At 37.3% G+C, this 25,626-nt stretch overlaps 1 protein-coding gene across 1 annotated transcript in view; it reads left to right on the top strand.

Annotated features, from left to right (window-relative positions):
- The window catches only part of LOC145693355 (uncharacterized), a 1,690,974-nt gene that overhangs the window by 237,561 nt on the left and 1,427,787 nt on the right, over positions 1-25,626 (top strand). The window contains exon 4 of the mRNA XM_081769282.1: positions 13,985-14,206. Coding sequence (XP_081625408.1) covers positions 13,985-14,206 — 222 coding nt within the window. The remainder of the gene's footprint in view (positions 1-13,984; positions 14,207-25,626) is intronic.

Below are 25,626 nucleotides of genomic sequence, written 5' to 3'. Positions count from 1 at the left end.
ATTCAATGATATTCAGTTATTTTTATTACAGTTATTTTCCTTGAAACTTACAGTAGAATACTTTCTACATGAAACTTTAGTGGAACGCTTTCGTTTAAATTTTGGGTAGTTGCTGAGGTGTGTGTTGACGGAACTTCTTCCCCGAAATACCTACTTTCAAGTAAGTATTAGCAAAGTTTAGGACAACTTTAAAACTTTTAATACCATTATTATTATTATTATTATTATTATTATTATTTCTGAAGCGTTCTGAATTTAATGGTTCATCCTGTTCCATCCAGCTCCCGCCTAGTGGGAATTGTGCTGGAGAAACGCCGTGTGTTTAGGTTTTCTCCGGGTTCCGGTTCCTCCCACTGTCTTTATTCCAATATTTCTTTCATTCTCATCATCGACGTCTTCTGTAGCTTAACCGGCATAATCATTACTAAAAAATAAATTTTCTTAGTGCTCTTGTGATATCAGTAGCCCTACTTTCTACATGAAATTTGCCTGGAAACTTTCCTTTTAACATTTAGCTCATTGTAGGGACGTATGCAGACTGTATGTACTAATGGTTCTGACACTTCTCTCAAATTCCGACTATTTTGTAACTTTTGCCTAAGACTAGGTTCGATTTAACAGATTTTAATACAATCTGTTCTCATACGGAATTTGTCTTGTATATTATTTTTAATAAATAATAATATAATAATAATAATAATAATAATAATAATAATAATAATAATAATAATAATAATAATAATAATAATACTGAATATTTGAGACCTCAATATTACGTCCTAATGCAATGCAGATGAGCAAACTGAAGCTACGAAAAATGGGAAGAATATTTTCGGCCCTCTACAAAGATGAATTGCCTTATAAGAGACACTTCGGAAGGAAAAGAGGGGGAAGAAGAAGGTGTTAGCTCCTGGATAATATGAAAATCGAATCTTCGGATGCCTTAACAGAAGCAAAGTGGGGTTTGTTTTCATCACGGTACATTATAAAGACCTTTCTTTGGGAAAAGGACTTTGGATTATGTTTGCTTTATATTTATATTTTAAATTCCGATTTACCAATTTTGGTTGAACGGATATATAGAACGTGTTGGACATAGCGAACGAAAATATTATTTCTAGTAAGAGGGAAGAACTTAGAAACAATTCCACAATGAAACAAGCTTTTAAGTTTCAGCCACACATATGGCAAATACTAGGCCTTAAGGATGACCCTTATGAATTCTTTGCGAAACACGATAAGTTTTCAGAGAGTACGAATCGAGAGTGTAGATTGTGACGACATGTTGTTAGTATTTCCCTTGTGAACGAAGTCGTTTCAACTCTAACCTGTAAGAACGAGAGTATTCACTATTTTTCATGTTATTATACATCAGAAAGGTCAACATTGCAAATGATAAAATTTTTCGTAATTTCCTCAGAGGAAATCGAACCGCAGATCTCTAAATTAGGAAACGAATGCTCAAGCCACTATCCAAAGACTACTCTGTTATGTAAGAATGAAGAAACACTCGTGTATGTAGCAAATTACACACGTTTACGATTCCAATATTTTATTAACGATGAAACACGGATTCCGGTCACGATAAAATACTATATCCCAGAGAATTCAAATTTAAATTTAAGAAAAGACACACAAGCACGCAAGAACATGCAGGAGGAAGTGGTCTTAAGAGTAATTCGTATCCTTAACTGGAACCTGGTGCCCAGACTACTTTTTTTCTGATTCGCCGAAGGATCTCCGTAACTTATATTTATTATACTCGGTTATTCTCGTTTTACAGTTACTTCCAGCAACATTGAACGACAGGGACACCAACACAGATACATCGAGGACATTTAATATTTCAGAGGCTCTCCTACCGGAAATCCGAACTAATACCCGCCTAATGAACTATCAGATGGGTGGGGTACCTGCTTCGTTACTAAGGCAAGTAAGCTTGGGACGTACAACATCGTGTTCATTGGTTTTCTCTGGACACTCCCACTTTCTAATTCAACCAATTTGTCCATCATAATTCTCTTGCTTTAATCATAGTCTTCCTCAACTTAACATGTATAATCGTGGGACATTAAACGTAAAGATTTCATTTTCAAGCTGTTAAGCCAAACCAATCCAAACTGATAAACAGTTGTATTTTTTATTGCTCATTAACGTATTTCTTTAAAAAATATATAGAGAAAATCATGGGGAATCGTAATTCCATCCAAAAGTGAAACAACAAACTCATAATACCTTAACCTAAAACGAAACAATTACATATTGTTTGGCAATTTTCCAAAATATTTACGGATATTCTGAAAAGTGCCAATATAGTGTCTGTTTTCAAACAAAACTGAACAAAATTATGGTTCGTTTTTTGAAAGAAACGGACACATTCTCTTTCAAGCTTAAACTGAAGCCAAACCAGTTAACTGGTTGTTGGAACACGTCTAATACCTACATTGTAGTTGATGTTACTATTGTCTCGTGAATTCAACTGCTATTATGTAGTTCAAAGTTGGAGATAAAACGCCTCTTTCCGCCCTTATACAGAGAGTCTCAAAGCAACACTGACAACGTTTGGGAGATGATTACTGCCACCAAGATAAGACAAAAGTGTAGACCAACCTGGGTAAACAAATGCTTCCTTTCAGAGTTATAGGCTATCGAAAACATGAAAATATGAGATTTAGTGGTCCATAACTCCAAAACAATGGGGCCAACGGTAGTCGGGTCAAGAGCAATTAGGAAATAATATGTGCAGTATCCAAAAATACATGATTCAGAATCCTATGGTACTCACGATGCAACTTTTATAGAGGTAGTTTGGCTACGGCATATAATTTGAAGTACTCTCCAACTACCTCTATAAAAATTGTTGCGGAAGTACGACAGGGTTCTGAAATATGGATATTTGAATAGGGCATATAGAAGTTTCTAAGTGAAGTGTTGATCCAACTACGGTAAGTTCCATAGTTTTGGAAATATGGAGCTTTAAAATTCATTGTTTCATATTTTTTGCGGTCTATAACTCCGAAAGGAAGCATTTGTGCACCCAGGATGATCTAAACTTTTTGTCTTATTTTGGTGTCAGGAACCACCTCCCAAACATTGTCGGTGTTGTTTTGAAACACTCTATATATACAGGTTAGCATATTTTAATATTTCCACTGAAATATCTCCTAAACGGTTCAACATAAATGGAACAAACAAAAACTCCAAAAGGAAATGTCATAGAGCACATCGAATGGTGTTGTCGCGGTGCCCCCAAGGTCGCTCTTCAGGGTGTCCAGGGTCCAACTATAAATTTTAAACGGAAACATGGGGCGAGTAATACCTCGTTCGATAGATCTTTGAAAACTAAAAAAAACGTTGGTGTAAAAGGTTTTTCCTATTGGTAACAGTATTCAAAATGACCGCCAAGACATTGTTCCCGTATCAGATAAAACGTCCAGTACCATTAATATGATAAATGAACCGAACAAAAACTCAAATAAGAAAGGTCATGGGTCACATCGAATGGTATTGTCGCACTAGCCCCCGTGGGGACAGAGCCAAATTCATAATTTTAAATGGAAACATGGGGCGAATGATACATCGTTCATATTGCAAAAACTGCAAAGTTAGACAATTTTGTTTCGCATTTTAGTTGATTGATTTTTGCGTGAAATCAATGCATGCAATAAAAATGAAAGGTACTATTTAACACGAATTTTACCTACTTTTTCTCATTACAGAGACCTCTATCTCTTATAAAAACGCATTTCAGATTTTTTTGTAGATTCAATTTCCAAAAACTTAGGTTGTCATCTCCACTTTCACCATTCCTTTCCACTTCAAGACAGGGAGTTTGCAGCGATAATTTTCTAGGAATTAGAATTCCTCCTTTGCATTAAGTTCTTTTATTTTAATAATCTTTTTCTCTGGTACATTGTTCTCGGACCGTGGAATAACAAATTCCCTCTGTGGTTTCCTATACGAGTTTTATTCTGTTCATTTATCTCCAATCGTTTCCATATTGGTGGTACTGGACGTTTCATCTGATACAGGAACCATGTTTTGGCTGACAATTTTAAAACGGTGATCCATGTGAAAAATGTTTTGCGATAACGCTGTTTAGTGTTTAAAGAAAAATCACTCAACCCATGTTTCTATTTAAAATTTCAAGGTTGGGCCTGGGCCCCCATGCGAGGCGGCCCCGGAGTCACTATAACATAATCATTCGACGTACCCCGTATCACTTCCTGTTTTACTTTTTATTCTGTTCATTTATCTTCAACCGTTTTCTCACTAATGGTTCTGAATGTCTTATTTGATATACGCACTGTGTCTTGGCCGCAATTTTGAATACGGTGACCGATATGAAAAATTGTTTGCTCCAACGCTTTGTAGTTTTTAAAGATCTATCGAACGAGATATCACTCTCCCCATGTTTCTATTTGATATTTTAAAGTTGGGTCCTGGGCCCTCATGACGGAATGCTCTGGGGCACACTACGATAACATCATTCGATGTGCCGTACTGTTGTACTGTCTGAACACTTATCGTGTTTCGCAAACAATTCATGAATACAAAACGGTCATACTTAGGACCTAGTATGAGTCATAAATGTGTCTGAAACGTTATTGTTTCATTGTGGAATTGTTTCTAAGTTCTTGCACTCTTACTAGAAATAATATGTTCGATCACCATTTCCAACACGTTCCATATATCCGTTCAACCAAAATTGGTAAATAGGAACTATTCTTTTTTATATTTGTATGTATATTTTGTTAAAATATCAAATATAACGCCTACATAATCCAAAGTTTTTTACCCAAAGAAAGGGCGTTACTTTGTATCGCGATGAAGACAAATCCTACTTAGTTTCAGTTAAGGCATCCGAAGGTTCGATTTCCATATTGTCCAGGAGCTGACACCTTTTTTCCCCTCTTTTCCTTGCAAAGTATCTCTTATAAGGCAATTCATCCTTGTAGAAGACCGAAAAAATTTCTTTTCACTTTCCTTAACTTCAGTCTGCTTATTTCCATTGGAATAGGACGTAATGTTGAGGTCTCAAATATTGAGTAATAATAATAATAATAATAATAATAATAATAATAATAATAATAATAATAATAATAATAATAATAATAATAATAACGTTATAATTATTATTATTATTATTATTATTATTATTATTATTATTATTATTATTATTATTATTATTATTATTATTATTATTATTATTATATAAAAGACAAATTCCGTGTGAGGACAGATTGTATTAAAATCTGTTAAATCGCCCCTAGCTTTAGGCAAAAGTTACAAAATAGTCGGAATTTGAGGGAAGTGTCAGGACCATCAGTACATACCCTCTGCATACGTCCCTACAACGAGCTAAATGTAAAAGCATAATTCCTATTCAAATTTCATGTAGAAAGTATATTACTGAACTCACAAGAGCCCTAAGAAAATTTGTTTTTAAGTAATGGTTATGCCGGCTAAGCTACACAAGATGTCGATGATGAGAATGAAAGAAATGTTGTAATAAAGAAAGTGGGAGGAAGCGGAACCCGGAGAAAACCTAAACACATGACGTTTCTCCAGCACAATTCCCACTAGGCGGATGCTGGATGGAACAGGGTGAACCATTAAATTCATAACGCTTCAGTAATAATAATAATAATAATAATAATAATAATAATAATAATAATAATAATAATAATAATAATAATAATAATAATAATAATAATGATAATTATTATTATTATTATTATTATTATTATTATTATTATTATTATTATTATTATTATTACTTTATTATTATTCCTGAAGATTTGGTAGTTTAAGTATTGAAACGTCCGAATATTCAAATATCCGAATATAATAGAACGAGTGTCATCGCCGTCAAAAATCCTAAAGTATAAAAAATTCCCAACATGTATTCGATCCAAGAACCTCCAGATTACTGGTGGAGCGCCTTGACCACTGAACCACGATCACTACTCGGTAAATGTTTGGTCTTTAGTCTGGTTATGTTAGGTTTCTTTGCCTCCGCTTGCAATGTTGTATGTTATATTTCTTCGTTTCAAAACGTCTTTCGTATTTCTTGTGTGATGATATAAGTGAAGAAACTTCTGCAAAGTTTTTATTAATAACTTGAGTTGTCCTTAAACCTCTGGTTCACAAGTTTGTTTCTTTACAGGAAACTACAGATATGACAGATTTAGCTATCATATTCTGCATTTGTTTCAAAGCAGTCGCCATTACCTGATCATGATTTATGTCCACTACGATTCATACGTCATTGTCTTCAACATGAATCAGACTTTCGAACGATAGGATACACATTTGTTACGAACAGTAATACTCAAAATTTTATCAACCTGATAGGTTTCAGGTTCCTTTTTTATATTTTTATATACAAAGACTTATCTATTTAATGGGAACATCTGGAATTGGGAACACGTTAGATATCTGTGTTGGAAACTGTCAGACTGCGACCGTACTATGAGGTTTTTGTTAGAGCAACCTCTGTATTATATGAAGAGCAATTAAACAATAGTATGCAATGAACTAAACAAACAGAGATAGTGTAAAATCGACAACATCTCTGCAGTGAAAAGATGACAAATTGATGGCATTCCGCTATTAAGTTGTATCTAGGGGCAATGTATAAGGTGATGATGGCCTACAAGTTCACAGCGAAACAACATTGGCGAAGAAGAACAGTGGTCGCAAGAAAACTTTGTGTGACAGGTGCCCGTAACCATTAAACTAGGTAGTCACCAAGAATCGTTTTTCAACTGCTGTGCAAGTGACAAAGAAAAACTCTAAACCAACACTTCTCATAGGCTGTGCTGTTTCATAGTCTGCTGAGGGTTACATGACATAGATATATGGGGTCGGAATGTACAGGTAAAACAAATGATAAAGTGTCATATTGGTGCCTCTAACATGCAATATGGAAGCTGAACACTGGAAACGTGTGATGTGACGGATGAGTCATTGCTGCTATTTCAAACCACGAGCCATGTTTATGTATGCGGACGTCTAAAGAAGCGTATAATCTGCAGTTTTCCCGCGCAAATGGCTGTGTATGCTGTGGGCTGCAATACCCTGACCTCCAGTTGGCCCTGTGCTTACCGTTCGCATGACTGTCTATGATTATGTCGGCATTTTAGGAGAAATGGTCGAGATATTGCTTACGGGCAATGCTACCATATTCTAATACTAGCAGCGTTCACCCCGCTTCGCTGGGGTCACCCCGGAACGCAATAAACCTTGTTAATTAGATAATTTTTACTTTTTCGCTTTCAATTGATATGATAAAAACCATAGAAGATTGCAGTAAATGTTAACATTATATCGCCTGTCATTTATGTTAACCCGCCGAGTGACACGGTCATGTGGGTTGCATATAAATACGTTTATTTTTACCTATGATGAACTAACAAAGGATTTGTACGTTATGGACACTTGAATGGTCAATTATCTCAAGACACTGGTAATTGAAAATTAAAGTGATATGATAAAAACCATCTAGGGTCCAAATCATAATAACCCCCCAAAAATGAAAGAAATTGGTTCAGCCGTATTAGCGTGATGAGGGAACAAAGGATTTGTGCGTTCTCTTTTATATATATAGATGATAATACACTTATTTTCATACGAGCTGTTGTGTCGTTGTTTGAGGAACATTGAATGAAGTTTAACACTTTCCCTAGAGAACTAAATTTCCAGACATGAACATAATTGAACATATATAATTTTGTAGGCACAAACCCGGTGCCAATTTCCGTCTCCATTCTCTCTAAAGGAACTGACTGATGCACTGCATGTTAAACGGTGCTATCATTTCACGTTACATCAGAGCTGTTTTAAGGGCGAAAGTTAGTACAACGCCATGTTAATCTGATAAGTTGCACTTTTTCTGGTGATCATTTAAATTGATAAGAGATCTATATGTAATAGTACCTTAAATGTTCAAAGATTACGATAAGAACATAAATATTCATATTTACATGGGCAGGAAATATTTGAGAAAATGAAATTAAATTGCTGCGAACAATATAGTACTTGATAAGACTGACATTTCAACGCAGTGACTGCATCTATGTTCACAGTTAGACTAATTCGATGAATTGTTGTGCAATTATTGTGATATTTTAATTGTATTAGCCAAGCAGTCTTTTCCCTTCGCAAGAGTTCCTCAAGTGTTCTTCATTTTCATTGAAGTATTGACCTTACCTCGTCCAGTTACTTTCCATGTCGTAAGGTACCAAGAACCGATGACACGTTCCCATATTGGATAGCAATAACTATGCGTTGAAATAGAAAAGATATTGAACGAAAATATTCAGAAGCGATATAAATGCATCTGCCTACCTCTCTAATAAAATCAAGGCTTATAGACTCCGAAGCACCACTAGTCTCGATGAAAATTGGATCAAAAATAAATTTATCAAGAAGGCGTTACCTCTCTGTGCAACTGGTCCAACAGATGCAACAACTCCCATACAGCCAAAGGGAGATTTGAATGGGTAAATGTATCTAAAGTAGTGCTCTCAACGGGTCGGGTCGGGTCGGGGTGAACGCCAAAATGCACTCACATTGGGAATTAAACCCGGACCACGTGTACCGAAGTCTTACACGTTAACCACTAGTCAGATCAAGCGGGGGATTTGTATATGCATCTTAATGAATATTTGGCACTTTTGAGGTTTAGTTATTTCTTTTTATAACTGATACCAATGTCCGACGTGGGAGAATTTTTTTTTTTTTTTGCTTTAGTTCTATGTGACGAAATTTTTCTTCAAGGTGAGTGTTCTCACCTGCTCGGACAGCAGGGGGTCTTCTCGAAAGGCAGTAGCAAGAGTATCTTGGCGGAGACAAAAGGAAATGGTTTAATTACAATGATAAGGGTTGAGGAAACGGGAGAACAACTGTGATTTTTTCCAACCCTTCAACTTTCATTCCAAAATAGGTTCCTATGATTCCGGGACCCGTGCCACTTTGATTTTTCTTTCTCAGTAATTAAAACGTATTTTACAGTATATATATAGTTCCACGTAAGAAGATACATAATATGAATTTTGTAATTTAAAATTTAAAAATACAGTATGATAATTAATTATAAAGTACTAATTTTATTTCATCACTTTTAGCCCAACAAATGAAATTCAAACAATTCGCTCCCTGGGTCTTGGTCATCAATACTGCGTCTTATCCTTTGTCTTGCAATCAAGTCTTGGCCCTGCATTTCGTAGTCTTGGTTATCTTTCATGCTATACAAGAGCCAAGAATGCTCGCCTCATCTTACAAATGAAGACCAAGTGTGATTTTGATTATTGTCTTTCATACTATACGGAAAGCAAGAAAATACGCTCATCGCTGCTTGGTAATCACCAAAACAAGGCGAAGAGCAAGATTACTATGCACTTCATATCCAATCTTGCATATCCAATCTTTATCTTGTTCTTGTATCGGTGTCCTTGGGCTTGGTGAAATAAAATTAAATATTCAGTTTGAGGTCCCTCGATTCTGCACCGAGGCTAAGGGATATGGTGACCATGAGAAATGAATGAAATGGTGGAATGAAGAAAGTGGGAGGAAACAGGAGAACCCCGAGATAACCCACTACACGGTGTTTTTCCACCACAAAGCCCACTTAGCACAAGCTGGAATCGAACCATGGACACCATGCACCAGAGATGAATTCTCTACTACTGAGCCACCGCGGCCCTGCATGGGCTTGGTCGTCCATATCCAATATCTCTTTTGGCGTTGCTTAAATAACTTCTAGTTTTGTTCTAAATCCAGACTCTATATTGGCGTAGATATTAATATTACAGTCGATTGGTAAAATCAATTTTCCACATTTAAAAATTAAAGGACACACAAGTACAAAAGTAAGCATTTACCATAAAAACACTAGCTGTAAGTGTTCAAAATAGATTTATGGTTTCTATAAAATCAATTGAAAATTGCTATTTTTAATTAGGCAGCTAGTGAAAAACAGCAGCTTTTGACTCCAGCCGAGTTTAAACTCAACCTAAACTCAGTTGACCAAAGTGAACTGACCCGACTGACCCGACCCGACAACCCGACCCGAGCTGAACCGATTGACCCGACCCGACCAGCCGATCCGAATAACCCGACCCGACAACCCGACCCGAGCTGACCCGATTGACCCGACCCGACAACCCGACCCGAATAACCCGACCCGACAACCCGACCCGAGCTGATCCGACTGACCCGACCCGAGTTGACCTGACCCGACGCGACCCGTAACCCGACCCGTTTTGAGAGCACTAATCTAAAGTCCCATACTAGTGATTTGCCTCTCATCCAAGGCACTAATATCATGCCATTTTCTGAACGACAACATCCTGCAGGTTCACTTATGGAAGAAATTCCAGCCGTGGTAAAGGTTCATAAAATGATATCATTAACAGAGGAGTGTCTGGCGTGTCTGCCAATGCTTTTCATGCATAATTGGTCATGCAGACAATTTGGTGAACTTGATTCCCGCAAGCTGGACAGCGATGTGGCTCGCAAACAACTCAACCTTATATTAAGGGGACAGCTATTCGAAGGGTTTCATTAATCATATGAAGACCTAACGGTGGGCAACGTATTGCACTCAACCATGCCCCAACATGGGGAGATAAGGCAACAAGAAGCCTGACTTTATCCTCTGGAACAATGACTAACCGTAAAAGTAGTATATGGAAATGCGCAGCAATAGATGAATACCAAGATACCTGAGAACTTCTTTTGCTAATTTGTGGAAGGTGCGTTAAATTTTTCCACTTGCTAAAGCTTTGTTGAACTGTCCCATCTGGGTGCAGGTGGTAACCTTGCGGAAGCTTTGACTAAATGAAGAGATCCGTTGGATGCGGGGGTAGGACACTAAAAGGCTAGGAATCACCATATCTGCGTATCGTTGAATACCAAGATCTCCAATCCTACAGATAGAGCTGCTTGAATCTAAGATTCGTCGCGTAAAGAGCAGTTCAAAATTGACTCCGGACACATTGTAAGAATACATCATATTTCTGCAGTAGTGGAGTCTCATTCCATTGACAAAGGGCACGTTGAAGAAAACAACTGCATGGGCTAAAATCGAGGCAAGATGAGAAAAAAGTATTCTAACTTGGAGATTTTGTTTAACAGCACATTAGTAAACATTTTCTTTATGAGAGCAGGGCCTAAGAGACATGCATCCTGGTTAATTAAGAGACGTATTCCTGGAGTAGCTTCTCCAAATTTTGTGAATAATTGGTAGAGCGTGGCTTCGTCTGATAAAGAAAACCAACTTCACACTTTGAAAAAATCAGATGTAAGCCAAGGGCAGATGCCTTCTCATTTATTTGTGTTAGAGCTGAAAGATCTACTTCAGGTTCATCAGCAACAGTTCCATTATCCAAATACCAAGTGTTTAATTCAGTATTAATTGACTTAACTAAGGAATGAATGATTTATCAAAAAGTGCTGGGATCGCCTTGTTGTACTCCTCTCTGAAATGAAATAGTGTCGGCCTAAAAATAGATCACTGGGTTGAACGTAACACATTTAAACGTATGGATAAATTGAAGGAAATCTATTCAACTGTAGTAAACACCGAGTGCCGGCGAAGTTCGTTAAATGCGATGTGCGTTGCGAAAATCCAGCTTTTACACAGCCTTAGGAGCATTGTGAGCGGAGGAAAAATAAACCCTGGTTTCATGAATAGCTGCTGCGGCTCCATTGGGAATACAAACACCAAGTTGATTGGGAGACAAAAAGTTCTTAAATGGCTCCCGTATTCTGAAGCATGTGAGTTTTGTTGATATCCTGTGCCAAACATTCCCAATATCAATAATTCTAATTCCACCACATTTCTTTTTGAGAGCAATAAGTTTGGCCCCAAAAAACAACGGGCAAACTTCCAAAGGTACTTTTCCTGATACAATTAAATTGGGCAGATCGCAAAATGATTTTAAGAGCTATTCCTTCGATTCAAGTATTTGAAAGGATATGAGATCTTTGAGAATCGAAGGGCGAAGACCATCGAGACCTCCAGCGCTGCCAGATGGAAAATACTTAATAGAAATTTTAACTTCATAAACTGAAACTCTTTGACAGCAGTTTGGGTCAATAGGGGGATTGAGTAAAGTAAATTCGCCAGGGTGGGCTGGATGCTTCTCCAGCAGCGTCTCAAACACAGAAATGTCAGGAGCTGCAACAGTATCATCTGACATTAGTAGACGGACTGCTCCACGGATGTAACCCTCGGCAAGTTTGTTTTCTACAACATTAGGATAGGAAACATTCTATTTCGGAGGAGAGTTTATGATCTTTATTGAATGTCAGATTAATGCGTCAATACCTATACGTCCCAAAGACCAATATCTGTTTTACCCAGGAGATATTTTTTTTTTTAATTTTTTGATTGTTTGGGAGCAGTTTGTGCAACTAATGGAAATAGAGACAGGTTGATCCAATCTCCTTATTCTTCTTTGTCATTTGAAATAGACCCTAGTTACTTGATGTAACACCTCGGAAAGTGCATCAACCACTGCAGATCGAGCACCACGAGGGACACGCTTTCAGATGTGCATCGAAGACTTTAACGGATATTAATATTTTGCCCAAGTTAGACAACGTCAAATCCTGTGTGCCTTTATCGTGGTTAGAGATGTTAGTATTAAGGATAGTTATTATTATCGATATCACAACAATATTTTTCCCCATTTACTACCTGATGCTTTCTATCTGTATGTATAGCTAATCCTCTGGAATTCGCATAATACTTTCCACAGTGGGGATATGGTAAGACATTTATAGATTTAAGAGAAGTAGAATAATGGTCACTAGTAGGCCTCTGAGTCAATGGTAGCCTTGTCAGATTCACCTGATTCAGCTGATTCAACCTATGGAAATTGAACACTTGAACCGAACCGTCAGTTGATGGTTCCATTAATTCATTTTGTATTTTATGTCCAATTAAGATGTGTAGTAAAAATAGAATTGATTTTAAATAAGAATGTAAATAACAATCTTAAATATTTATTTTTTCATAATATATAGCTTAAGGGAAGGATTGAAACCCGGGTACCCTTTTCGTACTCCGCTGATCTTAATATTATTAGTACGTGAAATAGCACTTCAATCCTTCCCTTAAGCTATATATTATGAAAAAATAAATATTTAAGATTGTTATGTACATTCTTATTTAAAATCAATTTTATTTTTACTACACATCTTAATTGGACATAAAATACAAAATGAAATAATGGAACCATCAAGTGACGGTTCGGTTCAAGTGTGACCGGGTTCCAATATCTGCGAGCTGCCACTTACACTGAGATGTTTGGACCAAAAGCACACCCATATTTTACGATATCCGAAGCAACGTCGTTCTTGATTCACTAATCTTTCCTTATTAAAACATCCAAGCTCAACTGCTCTTCTTTCGTATCTGCTTTTAAAGAGCGGCTAGACCATTTTCATTATGGTTATCCTTTCCACTTTATTGAGTTCCACCTACTCTCTATCTTTCGTTGATTCATGGGATAAACTTCTTATCCATCAATATCATGGTTTGGTTTTCCGCATGTTTGATTACTTCAGCTCGCAGAGGACATTGTTGTTCGATGGTTTAATATCTTAACTTTGTTACTCCCTGCCACATGACTGAACGATGAAATGCTACATAGCTGCTATCCCGTGCGAACGCGTTGTGTAGCTTGTAAGCGTCATCGTTGTTTCTCTGCGTAATCTAAAATTGTCCTTATTTTCTGATATTTTTCATATAATACTAGAATAATCAAATTATAGCTAAACACATCTTCAATAAATTTCTTGCATATGGACTTCCTGTAATTTATTTGTTTTCTTGTTTCACATGCCAAAATTAGTACATATCATCAATTAATGTATAGATGAAAAAGCTTCTAGAGATGAATATGTAAATTGTTTTTGGCATATATCTGTCCCTTTGAAATCTCATAACACCTTTATTATTTCTCTGTAGGGCTTTATTGGATTAGAAGGACCTATAGGACCTCCAGGTCAACCAGGGTGCAATGGAACCGATGGAAATCCAGGTCTTCAAGGTTCACCAGGACTTCCTGGGCTGAGAGGAACGCCAGGATCTGTAGGACAAGCAGGACCTCCTGGCGATCCTGGTGAAGGAGGAGTCAATACAAAAGGTATCAAAGGTGATCAGGGAGAGTCTGGAAGACCAGGTATACAGGTGAGTACTCTTGTCATTGAATCATGGGTAAAGTACTCAACCGATTGGAATCATTTTTTAATTATAGTTATCACCTTCCTTGCTCCAGGTTTTTATCATGTTCATCATTTTAATGTTTCCATGATTAAAATGCACATTATTGTTATGTCGTTGTTACCGGAAATCAACCGCAATTACCAGTAATCACCGTTCTGGATAGCTGAATGTCGGAAATTTTATATTACTAGCTTTCATCAATGAGCATCGGAATTACAAAACCTCTGTAGGTGATTACCATTAATAGTTAAGTCATGCTTGTTTGTTATAAATGAAGGAGCAAAGAATATTAAAATGTCGTTTTATGATGTTTTTCATTATATAACTTAAGGAATGTTCATGTTGTACAAAGAGAGAGGTAGAAAATTTGCATTTCTATTACTAGATAAACTGGAGTATATGTTACCAGATTGATTCAAATGAAGATTCTAAAAGTGAGATAACATTCCGCAGTGTTATGGCTGATCTGTAAATTACCACAAGTTTTCGTTGTTTGAAGAACGAATGGTAGCATCATGGTGGGACACTGAACAAAGAAGTATTGTAAATGCCCAGATAGACGTCTCACTGAGAACCTAAATTGCGTTAGAGCAAAAATCTGTGATGTTTTAAGAATAATGAAAGTTTGTGTGTTCCTGCAACAAGTCTACGGATGATGCAAAAAGCTTAAAAGTAGTTTAACTCCTATGGAGCTTTCCCCACAAACAGGCAAGAAAGATGGCACTAAAAAAAAGTATACCTCCCCCTTAAGTGCTCCAATTCCATTACTTGAGGTCCAGGTAATTTGCAGTTGTGAGAACATCTGGACAGATGCAACCGAACTTACACGTAAATTATCTCATCACTGACAGCCAGTGTTGCCACAGTCCTAGCTCTGGAGTGGGCTGAAAAATATACCAAATTGAAACAAAAAGAGCTGAATTCATTTTTGTCAAAAAGTAAAATATTTTTGCCCACGTATGATCATCTCTGATCTAACTTTAGGCGTATACATAAAATTCCTTACAACGCGTCGATATAGATCTTTAAAACGCAGAAATGTTCGGGTATTTTTATATTCGTCAATATGGCGTCCCTAGTAAACAACTTAGCCCGATAAGCCGGCAACTACGTCAATGTATTTTTTCGTGCTATACCATGCCTTTGGGGGGGGGGAACGGTACCGGCCGCCGAAGAAAGGGGGCGCAAAATTCGGAAGGAAGAAAAAGAATATATATATATATATATATATATATATATATATATATATATATATATATATATATATATATATATATATATATATATATATATATATAATTGACGGAAAAAGGAAGAAAAAGTGCCCAAAATCAAGGAAAACCAGGGTTTATTTTTAAAAATTTTATTACACCTCGCAAACCATAGTTTATCGACCTCAATTTATATGTACGGGGGCGCCGTCGTATATTCTCGCCCAGGCACTGATTTTCCACGGTACGGCACTGGTGCAAGAGCGCCGATCTCTCTGTAAGTTTGGGGGGCCCATTGAGATGCAGAAAGCATATATGGGGTTTTTAAAACAAATTGCTTTCAAATTATGCCAAATATTGAAAATTTGTAAATACTGTAAGAGGGCCTAAATGAGCTTTGGGGGGCCCGGGCCCCCTCGGCATCCCGGGATCGGCGCCCTTGTGCTATTATTGTTTCGATGTAGAATCTTTTCAACGACACATAAATTATAGACTTACTTCAGCACCCACTGGTCTTCTTCAGAATATGCAACACTTGATTCAACGTGTGTACTTTAAAAAAAGACCTCAAGCTAAAATTTCGACCACTGCTTCTTTCTCGTCTTGAATTACGAATTCGAATAGTTCGAATTACGAATTTTCCACATGAAGTTTGTAGCGTTATGCAGTGCAACGTCACAGAATGAATGTTCATCAGCATTTCTTAAGAGCCCAACACAGTATGAGTAACGTGAACTTTTGAAGATGTGACAAAACTTGTTAAATGGTGCTGAATTGGGTAGAATTGTACCGACTTTTTCACAAAAGGGGCTGAAAATGCCAGCATGGTATCAACGGGCTGGTGAATGACAAAAAGGGCTGAATCTGGTACAATTGAACCAAGTGTAGCAACACTGCCGACAACACTTTGTAGCACTGAGTCAGGTCTTTATGCAAGTAAAATTGTGAGTAGATGACGCACGAAACATTTTCCATTCTGAGATGAATCGCTCTGGTTCAGAGGAGCGTGTTGTCCAATGAACACCATATATTAGTTTTAATATTGCTGTGTATCGTCGCTGCGTCTCGAAGAACCGCTATGTGACATTTTTGTCGAAAATGAGTTACGTCGTGCAAATAAACCAGAAAGCTGTCACTCAGGGTCCCTTGTAATATCATAAGTTAATGGTGAATTGTTTCGCCACAAGAATGAAAAATTATAGATTGAAATTAAAGGCTTCTGGTCCTCATCACGTACGCATAATTAATGTATACAATATTCTATGTGCTTATAAGGGCGCAAAAGATACTACGCAAACAAAAAATAGTAATATAATACTTTTGAAGCAAGCTACAGCAATGTCCTGTGCATTATATACGCAGAACCTTTTTTTCTTATTCTTTTCAAGTGTTCCCGTGTATTTGGCAAAATTTTAGGAGTTCGGAATGTTTTTGCTTCTCCTGAAAAGTTGTGGTTTTAACACATAGTGGCTCTTCGAAACGCAGCGACGATATGTAATGTATTATTTCATTATATACTGTATATTCAAAGAAACAAAACACTGATCACACATGAATCATAAAATTCTTGAAAGTACACGAAAATATCAAAGAACAACTGCTGGAAATAAGTTTGTAAATTACTGCCTCCATCCACAGACCTTCTCCAATTCTCCTTATTCCAAGATCTTTTTCTTTCTAGGGAAGAGAAGATCTTGCTTGTCACACTGAGTATGCATTGACATTGAAAATGAAACATTTGAAAAAGTTTCTGCCTTGCCGGGAATTGAAACCAGGTCTACGAATTCAATTTCAATGTGCTAACCACTCACCTACCGCACCACTTTATCTTCCATCCAAACTAATACTTACAAGGAAAAAACTTGTGCTCGAACGGGTGAATACGCGCAAAAAGGAAAGCATGTGTAATGTTAGCAGTCCAGAAGCAAACAGTAATATCCGTTTTTCTGCAAGATGCTTTAAACGTCCGCAAGAGCAGGGCAAAGTAGAGCGCGTGCTATAATTACAGGGTGTTAGCGCCCATAGCTCGCGCTTCATCAAATTTTGCTATGGTGTTCTGCTTGATTGTCCTTACCTGTAGTTTACGAGTTCCTTTGAACGCATCCGTGTTTTACCGTTTGTCTGCTACATGTTGAAACACGCATTTAATGTTGCTTTTTGTCTTCAGTTTCGGGTATTGTTGCAGGAGTTATATATATAATATGAGTTGAATCCGCTCACATGATAATCCTCGAATATGTTCTCCAGTGTGGCATCAGTAAACTGTGTGATCACACTGCCGACATTACACTTTTTCGGCGACGGTTCGTATTCACTTTGGCTACTTTCATTGTCTCTTGCAGGACTTATAGTGTCATTACACGTTCTCACTTCTTTCTCTTCATTCTTTTCACAATATTCACTACTACGTTCTAACGTCCAGAGACTTTCGGTTTCTAACTGATACCCATATTTTTGCATAATTAATTCTTCTAGAAAACATGTAAATGTCTCATCTTCCAGACCAATTCCTTGACTAACGTACCTTGTGTCGCACTTTCACTCCAACCAATCGCACTACACTCACTGAATTGATCACCACTCTCCGCGCTATTTGCAGTCTCACTACCTATTCAACCTTTCCTCATGTAAAAAACTAGCATTTGCAGCTTCACTATTACAAGTAGTGTAGCGGTAGACATGAGTTGGGCTCTCTTTGCCACTGTGTGGCACCATCTATTGGTGCAAAAATTCAACATCTTGCAGACAAACTGACATCACCTATCGTTTTTGGGGTACTAACACTATTCATACTCTTATTTCTATGAGGAAGTTTTCTGTCGAGCCCACGTACTTTTCTTGACAGCCAAATATGCACAAATATGAAATCATGTGCAATGTTAGCACCCGTGAAGCAAATAGCAATGTTTATTTTTCTGCAAGCTGGTGTAAACGTTTGCAAGAGCACATGCCATGCTCACAGGGCGTCTATAAATTCTGACCCCGAGCCATTTTTGCGTAAAGTTTGAATGGATGAAAACATCAGCGCACACGTATCCCATTATTTTTGGTGGCACATATGTTGAATGAAAACGTATTGTCCCAGTGGACCCTGTAGGGTCCCACGCAGGGCTCACCTCAATTTTCAAATGGTAAGGTGGGTGAATTAGTATATCGTTTGAAAGGTATTGTGAAAAGAAACAATCTGCAACAAGTCGCAAGTGTGTATGCGCACCCTATGCAAAATGGTGGCCATAGACTCTTTCATGACAACTGTGTTGACATTTTGACTCTCTACCGTTATACAGAGTGAGCGTACAGACTCGGGACTTGCTTCATCTTGTTTCTTTTCACAATATATTTCCAATGATATACTACTTGATCCCCCTACCATTTGAAAATTTTGGTTGGACCTACCTGGGACCCTTCGAGTGATCCTGGAACACAATTTTTTCATTCAAAATGTGTGCCTCTAAAATAGTGGGATACGTGTTCGCCTAGTTTTCGATTCACCCAACCCTTTTCTGCAGAAAATGACCCGGGCTCAGACACTATAGATGTGTCCTATAATTGTGGCACGTGCTCTACTTTGCCCTGCTCTTGTGGGCATTTGCAGCATCTTGCACAAAAAAAGGGTATCACAATTTGCATTCGGGGTGCTAACACTACACAAACATTTCCTTTTGTGCGTATTCACCCGTTCGAGCCCAAGTACTTTCCTTGTTAGTTAAAATCGTTTCATGGAAAAATATGCACAATATACTAATGCTTATGTGAGTGTCTTAATGACTTAACTCGAGATTTCCTTGTTTAACTCAAAAACAAGTTATATAGATGTTCCTCACTGAGGAAAATATCACGAAACGTTCTTGAAGTTGAGGCTACGTCATCCGTTTCAAGGATGGTCCCGATTTACATTACATTTCTTCTTTACCATAACTTCTAATTTCCAAAGAAGAAAAGACGACAGAAATTAGTTTCACATTCTTTGAATTGTAGCAACACATGTAGAAATAGACAGTTCTATGTTCATGTTCCATAACTATCAGTAGCGGAGCGTGGTATTCCGAAACGGGAATGCCAAATTTAGTTGTTTGTGCTATAAAATACTACTGCAATCAGCAATACATAGCTATTCCGATGGGAAATATGGGGTTATAAAAAGTTATGGGGGAGACACCTCTAATTGGTGGCCTAGTGGGGCATACAGAAGCAAATGCATGGATGACGTTAGAAGCCAATAAGCAATTGTCCCAGCTCCTTCTTGCCACTACCGTTGTGATGACAAAACTCGCCAAATAGAAAACATTTAAACCAACTCTGATGTCCTGCTTCTGTGTATGTGTTTCGTTGTCAGATATCCAGATACTGATGGAAGAGGCGCAAATCTGTCTTCAACATTCGGAGAACGGCTAAGACCGTTTCCATTTTTTAAAAGGCGATATTCAAAATATTTATGAGGTTGAAAAACAATGATGTGGGGGATCAGAGGAGCAGAGTTGTTGTCTTCAACATTGGGAGGCGGCCATATTTGGGGGAGGGGAGATGAGACTCATATTACGGTAGATGAATCTTATCTCTGAGGTGAACCTGTTGTATATTATATACCAGGCAATGTAGATGAAATTGTGGTACATATCAGTATTACAAATCAGTGCCGTGAATTCATTCTCAAATCTGAATGCATGCATATTTATAATTGATATGTTTCCATTTACGCATCCACAATATCCACATTAAAATTTTAGCACTCTTGTTTTGTAATAGTATAAATAATGATTTACCCAAAACTATGAAAGAAAATCAACTATGTATGGCGCAACAATACTCTTATTTGAGCAAAATTACGATTATCACAACAGCATTATAGGAATCGTAACAGAAATTAAACAAATAGTTAAAAATAGACTAACAATAATTATTGACAATGAAATATTAAAGAATACGATTCCTTTAAAAAAAAATAAAACAAGTCAAGGGACATCAATTTCATTTCACTTTCCTTTGTGGCAATCGGATACAAATCATCACAATTTCAAATCGGATTATTGGAGGGGACATGTCCCACTCATCTCCCCGGGATATGTGCCAATGACTGAAGGACCCAAGCAATCTTTGCAAGGGGTGGGGAGTGCAGGCTGTCTTTGGCCTACCAGATCGGTGACCGTGGTTCTACAGAATGCTTTATGTTTATTGTGTGTGTGTGAGCTCCCTCAAAGAGTTTCTGGTCACGCCATTGGACATACTATGTATTTATAATAAAGATAATAGTTTGCCTTTAATTACGATTACAATTACGATGCATTTAATTATGATTAAAACATAACTACTTTTATATTATTACTTACATAACCGACATGCTTCAAAAAGTCTTGAACTAACCATTCCTGTTTTGTTCTATCTACTTGATGTTAGCGCTCGTACGTTCTGTACAGAAACTATAGCTTAGTTCAAAATATATAGAGTTGGATATACTTGAATATGCCAGCGTATACCTAAAACAAAATGTTGAGTTGCAAGAGATGAGGAGAATAGAAAAGCAAGTAGTTGGGCATTCGCATTCGACAGAAAGCTGATGAAAACCCCGATGTTTTCAGTAGGCCTGTAAGCCCAAGGAACATAGCGTATGACTAGAGGAAAGACAGAAAATTTGAATCTGAGTGACATGCATGCATAGGTTCCGCTTGTCAAAGTAAGGCGTAATGAAATACATAATTCTTATTAATAGGGAATGCCGGGCATACGGGCGTTCCCTTACGCTACGCCGCTGATACTACTAGTTTATTTTTAAACACAAACAAACTATTTGCTGAGCAAAACAATATATTCACATAAAAAAATTACATATGTGTTACAGTTTCGCCAACTAACATTTTGGCTTCATGAGACACTATATCTGTTAGTGTCTGATGAAGCCAAAATGTAAGTTGGCGAAACTGTAACACGTATGTAGTTTTTTTTTATGTGAATATATTGTTTTGCTCAGCAAATAGCTTGTTTGTGATTAAGTATATACAAAGCAAAGCTTCTACTTATGGAAAATATTATAGTTTATTTTCTTATATTCATATGAGGAATTTATGGCAAATTGAGCCGGTGGTACTAGCCGAGTGATCTCGGGCTTTCGGCTTCTGATCATGAGGCGCAATCTACTACAGGTTCGAATTCCTCTGAAGAGCAGGGTCGGAACTTTAACTGTCCTTAGTATTTCTGTGTTCGTGTTCCTGTAATGTTCGTAATACGTCGAAAGGAAAGGAGGTGACAGTGGTGAACAATACCCCGGTTGGGGCGATTTGTTTTTTGAAAAATGTAAAAGGGTAAAAGCAAACAATTCAGGACATTGAAGGGCAAAAATCATAATGCTTCCACCATAACATGCTATACATCAATAGAAAGAGAATGAAGTGTAGTTAAATGGTTTGCAGAATTTGTTATGAAATTGTTGTTTATTGTAAAGTAATCAGCTTCTTTGTAACAGAAAGTGTATTAATGTGCTGTTGTGAAATGAAAGGGAAGTGCATAGTTTAGTTATTGTTCTACTGAGCATCTTTGCAATACTTTCACCATTCTTCATAGAAATGTTGTCTATGGAACGTTACCTTCCAGGCCAAAACAGAAATTTTCAGCTCTATGTGTTTAGGCATCGCTAGTAGCAGTGAAATCGAGAAGACCCGTGGTGTCATGTTACGTACGTCACGGAAAAGGGGAAAAGTTTATCCTGTACAATGAAAAGCGCGTGGACAACTTTCATTCGTTAAATTATTCAAATAGATCATACCTTCTAACAGTAGGAATTTACCGCAAACGTTTGTGACATCTGGTTAGCCAATAAAATACGTGACCAACGAACTGAATGCGTGACGTACGTAACATAACGGTATTTGTTACGTACGTCACGGCAAATAATGTCTAGTCATGCCTGATACTAGCCTTCTTTAGCAGTGGAAACAATATATATTAATTGTTCCTGAATCGAGTAGTATTGTTAGTACAAATGGCGGTACTGCATCGACTGCTGCGTGTTCATTAGAGACAGGATTATCTTATCGTTGATTTCAGTTATGGTGTGTGTTGAAAGTGCACCATTGTCATTTCTTTTCTGCAGCTTCCATATATAAATATGGCACCAGTTAGCCCCAGAAGTCCACAACGGAAAACGCTAGAGAAGTTAAGTGAAGAAGAAAAAGCAGCAAATCGTGAGAAAGAAAAGCATAGAATGCAGCAGTACCGAAAGACAATGTCAGCATCGAAGGCAAAAAGTGCATCGACAGACAAAAATACGGATGCAGAAGTCCGCAGCGAAAGGAACCGAGAAGAATCTGTCCTATCTGGATCTAGTATGGGCTATCAGAATGCTGCATCGTTAACATAGCAATAGAAGAAAACTCAGAGTGGTTAAAAAATAGTGGAGCAGTTTGGCGTGGCACAAAGGAAAACACAAAAATATAAAAGCATCGTACTAAGAAGCAACATAAAAGCAACCGTAATTAATTTCTACAAGAGTGACAATATATTCCGAATGCTCCCTGGGAAAAGGATACCGTTTTCATGTACAACAATGATGGGAAAAAGGAAAGATGCAAAAGAGACTCATGATGTTTTACATAAGCGAGACACATAAGCTCTTCATTACCGAATTTGCAAAAATATACCTATGAGTTAAACTAGTTTCCTAAACCTTCGCCCCAAAGAATGCATTACTGTATCTAAGTAGGATCACTTGTCTTGCTCGTCCATACTGTGAGAACATTCAAAAAATAATTGGCGCCAAAGTGAAATAGAACCAGCTACTAATGACAAAGAACGTGCTTCTTGAGGGAAGTATATGCGATACAAAGAGTGAGATATGTATGAAGAATAAGTGCATGACATGTACGAACGTAAAACATACATCCAAGGTCTGTTGTGTGAACCGGAAGATCGTGAGGAATGGGTTGAAGTTTATCAGTGGATGAGAGGTACCCAAGAAATTGTTCATTTTGACCTTCAATATGTGACAGAAATGGAGAAACAGTTCCTAGTGTATCGGTGTCACATATACAACATAAGAAGACAAAACCAGGAGCTGAGCACCTTCAAAGAAGAAATGAAAATATAGATGAAGTGGTTTTGCAGACAGACTTCGCAGAAAATTACGTAATTGAGCATCAATACGAAGTTATGGCCGCCCACTGGTCAAACGCAGCCGATCCTACTGTCACTATTTACATCACAGTAGCATACTTCAGCAATGGAGAGCGAAGTTAGGGAGTAATATCTGACACGAAAAACCATGGTACTTTCCAAGTAGCCGCCTTCAATAATTTAAGATTTTGCTGGAATTGCCCATAGGCTAGTGGACAGACAGAGCGAGCCAAGAATTGGAAATCCATTGTCTATGTAAAGGTACTAAAGAAAATGTACCAACAGAGTGGAACTTTCACGAAAGCTATCATGGTAGATGGGCACATGATGGAGTTGGAGCAAAGATGAAAAGAGAAGTTTGGTTCCGTGTTCTTCAAGGTAAAATAATAATGAAAAACGCTAGTGATTTCCATTCCGTCGCTCCCAAAAATACCCAGCAAATTGAATACCTTTTTATATTGCATCAATACACAGCAAACTGCGACTTTCCCTTTGTTACACTTCATGGACGTGAACTTACAGCAACTAAAAACAATCAAGTCCGCAAGATACGTTGTTCCTGCTAAAAGGTTTGCTGCTGTGATATATGAAACACAAGTGCCGATCTTGAAAAACTCGTACCAATTGCACATTGCAATTTACAGCACCAGTGGAAGTGGTACATATTCAGATCGAGATGAACCCGAGAAAAATATTTCGCAAAGTGTCAGAGATAAGTTGCTTCCCTCCCAAAATGTTGACATCAAAATCGGAAGTTATGTTGCAGTGGTTTATGAAGTCGAAGATGAGACATAAAACATGTGGGACACGTAACTGCTGTCGAAAGTGATGGAATGCACCGAGTGAAATACATGCGTGAAAGTGATCAGGGAAAAGACGCATTCTTTTTTCATCCACGTGTAGATGACTTTGATTCTGTGGAACGAAATCGCATCCAGAAAGTTCTTCCAAAACCCCGTGAGAAACGAGATCGCTACACTTTTGCCCACGAGTACCTGAAGGACTTGAGCACATTTTTATATTTTTCACACTATGTTGAATTTTACGATGTCTGCTACTTCCAAACGACTGTGCGTTATCATCAGCAAATATCAGTAACTTATATTTCTTCTATGGCTTCCAATCGATCTCTCTTCGAGACTTTCAATTTTGAGTCTCCATTCCACAATTGTTTCTTCTAGTCAAAGTGCACGCTGTTACGTACGTCACGAAATATGTGCGTACGTCACGCTAGTTATGATTTTTTTTGCTAAGATACCGATGCATAGAAAACTCCGGTTACAATGCAGAAATAGCATACCAGTAGTCACTTATACACGCAATTTTCTTCGAGCACACACATGCAACAGCAGAGCAGAATTTATCGTTTTCTTTTCGATGTCTGACTTCAATGTCCATTTCATTGTGCGTACGTCACGACGTTTTGCACATTTATACAATTTGTTTTTGGTAATTGATTGATGTGCATTTTATACCACCTTAAAGCTGCATTTGCTATCTGTCCAATAAAAAAAGAAGTAAAGCGATATCTTCATTATGAAGGCCGCTACACTCAAAGAAAGTCAGAAAAGGAAGTCAACATGTTACGTACGTCACGTTGCTTTCACCCAAAAGCAGGAAACTCCCATTATAGCTACCTGGTTCAAATCACAATTATTAATTTTTCTGTATGGGAAGGTAATGTTTATGTATTTGATATTGTAATTCTGTTATTCCTTTATTATTATTATTATTATTATTATTATTATTATTATTATTATTATTATTATTATTATTATTATTATTATTATTATTATTATTATTATTATAATTACCAGAGAAGGAAAGAAAAAGTCACATAGTCGAAGCTATTCATAGGAACAGAAAAGATATACAGTATGTCAGATGTTTCTTAGGTTTACACATGAACTCAATAATATTATCACATTTGTGCATTTACACATAAAATTATCATTTTATCACAACAAGAAATGGAGTATAAATATTTGTTAACTGGTAACAGGAATGCATTTTCTTTCGCCCTTCTAGGTAGAAAGGTGAGGTGACATCTTAAATAGGATCATTCTCGTG

The sequence above is a fragment of the Thermobia domestica genome, chromosome 8 (genome assembly GCF_964235325.1).
Source record: "Thermobia domestica chromosome 8, izTheDome1.hap1.1, whole genome shotgun sequence".
Classification (NCBI taxonomy): domain Eukaryota; kingdom Metazoa; phylum Arthropoda; class Insecta; order Zygentoma; family Lepismatidae; genus Thermobia; species Thermobia domestica.
The sequence above is the reverse complement of the archived record's forward strand: the minus strand, read 5'-3'. Positions and strand labels throughout refer to the sequence as shown.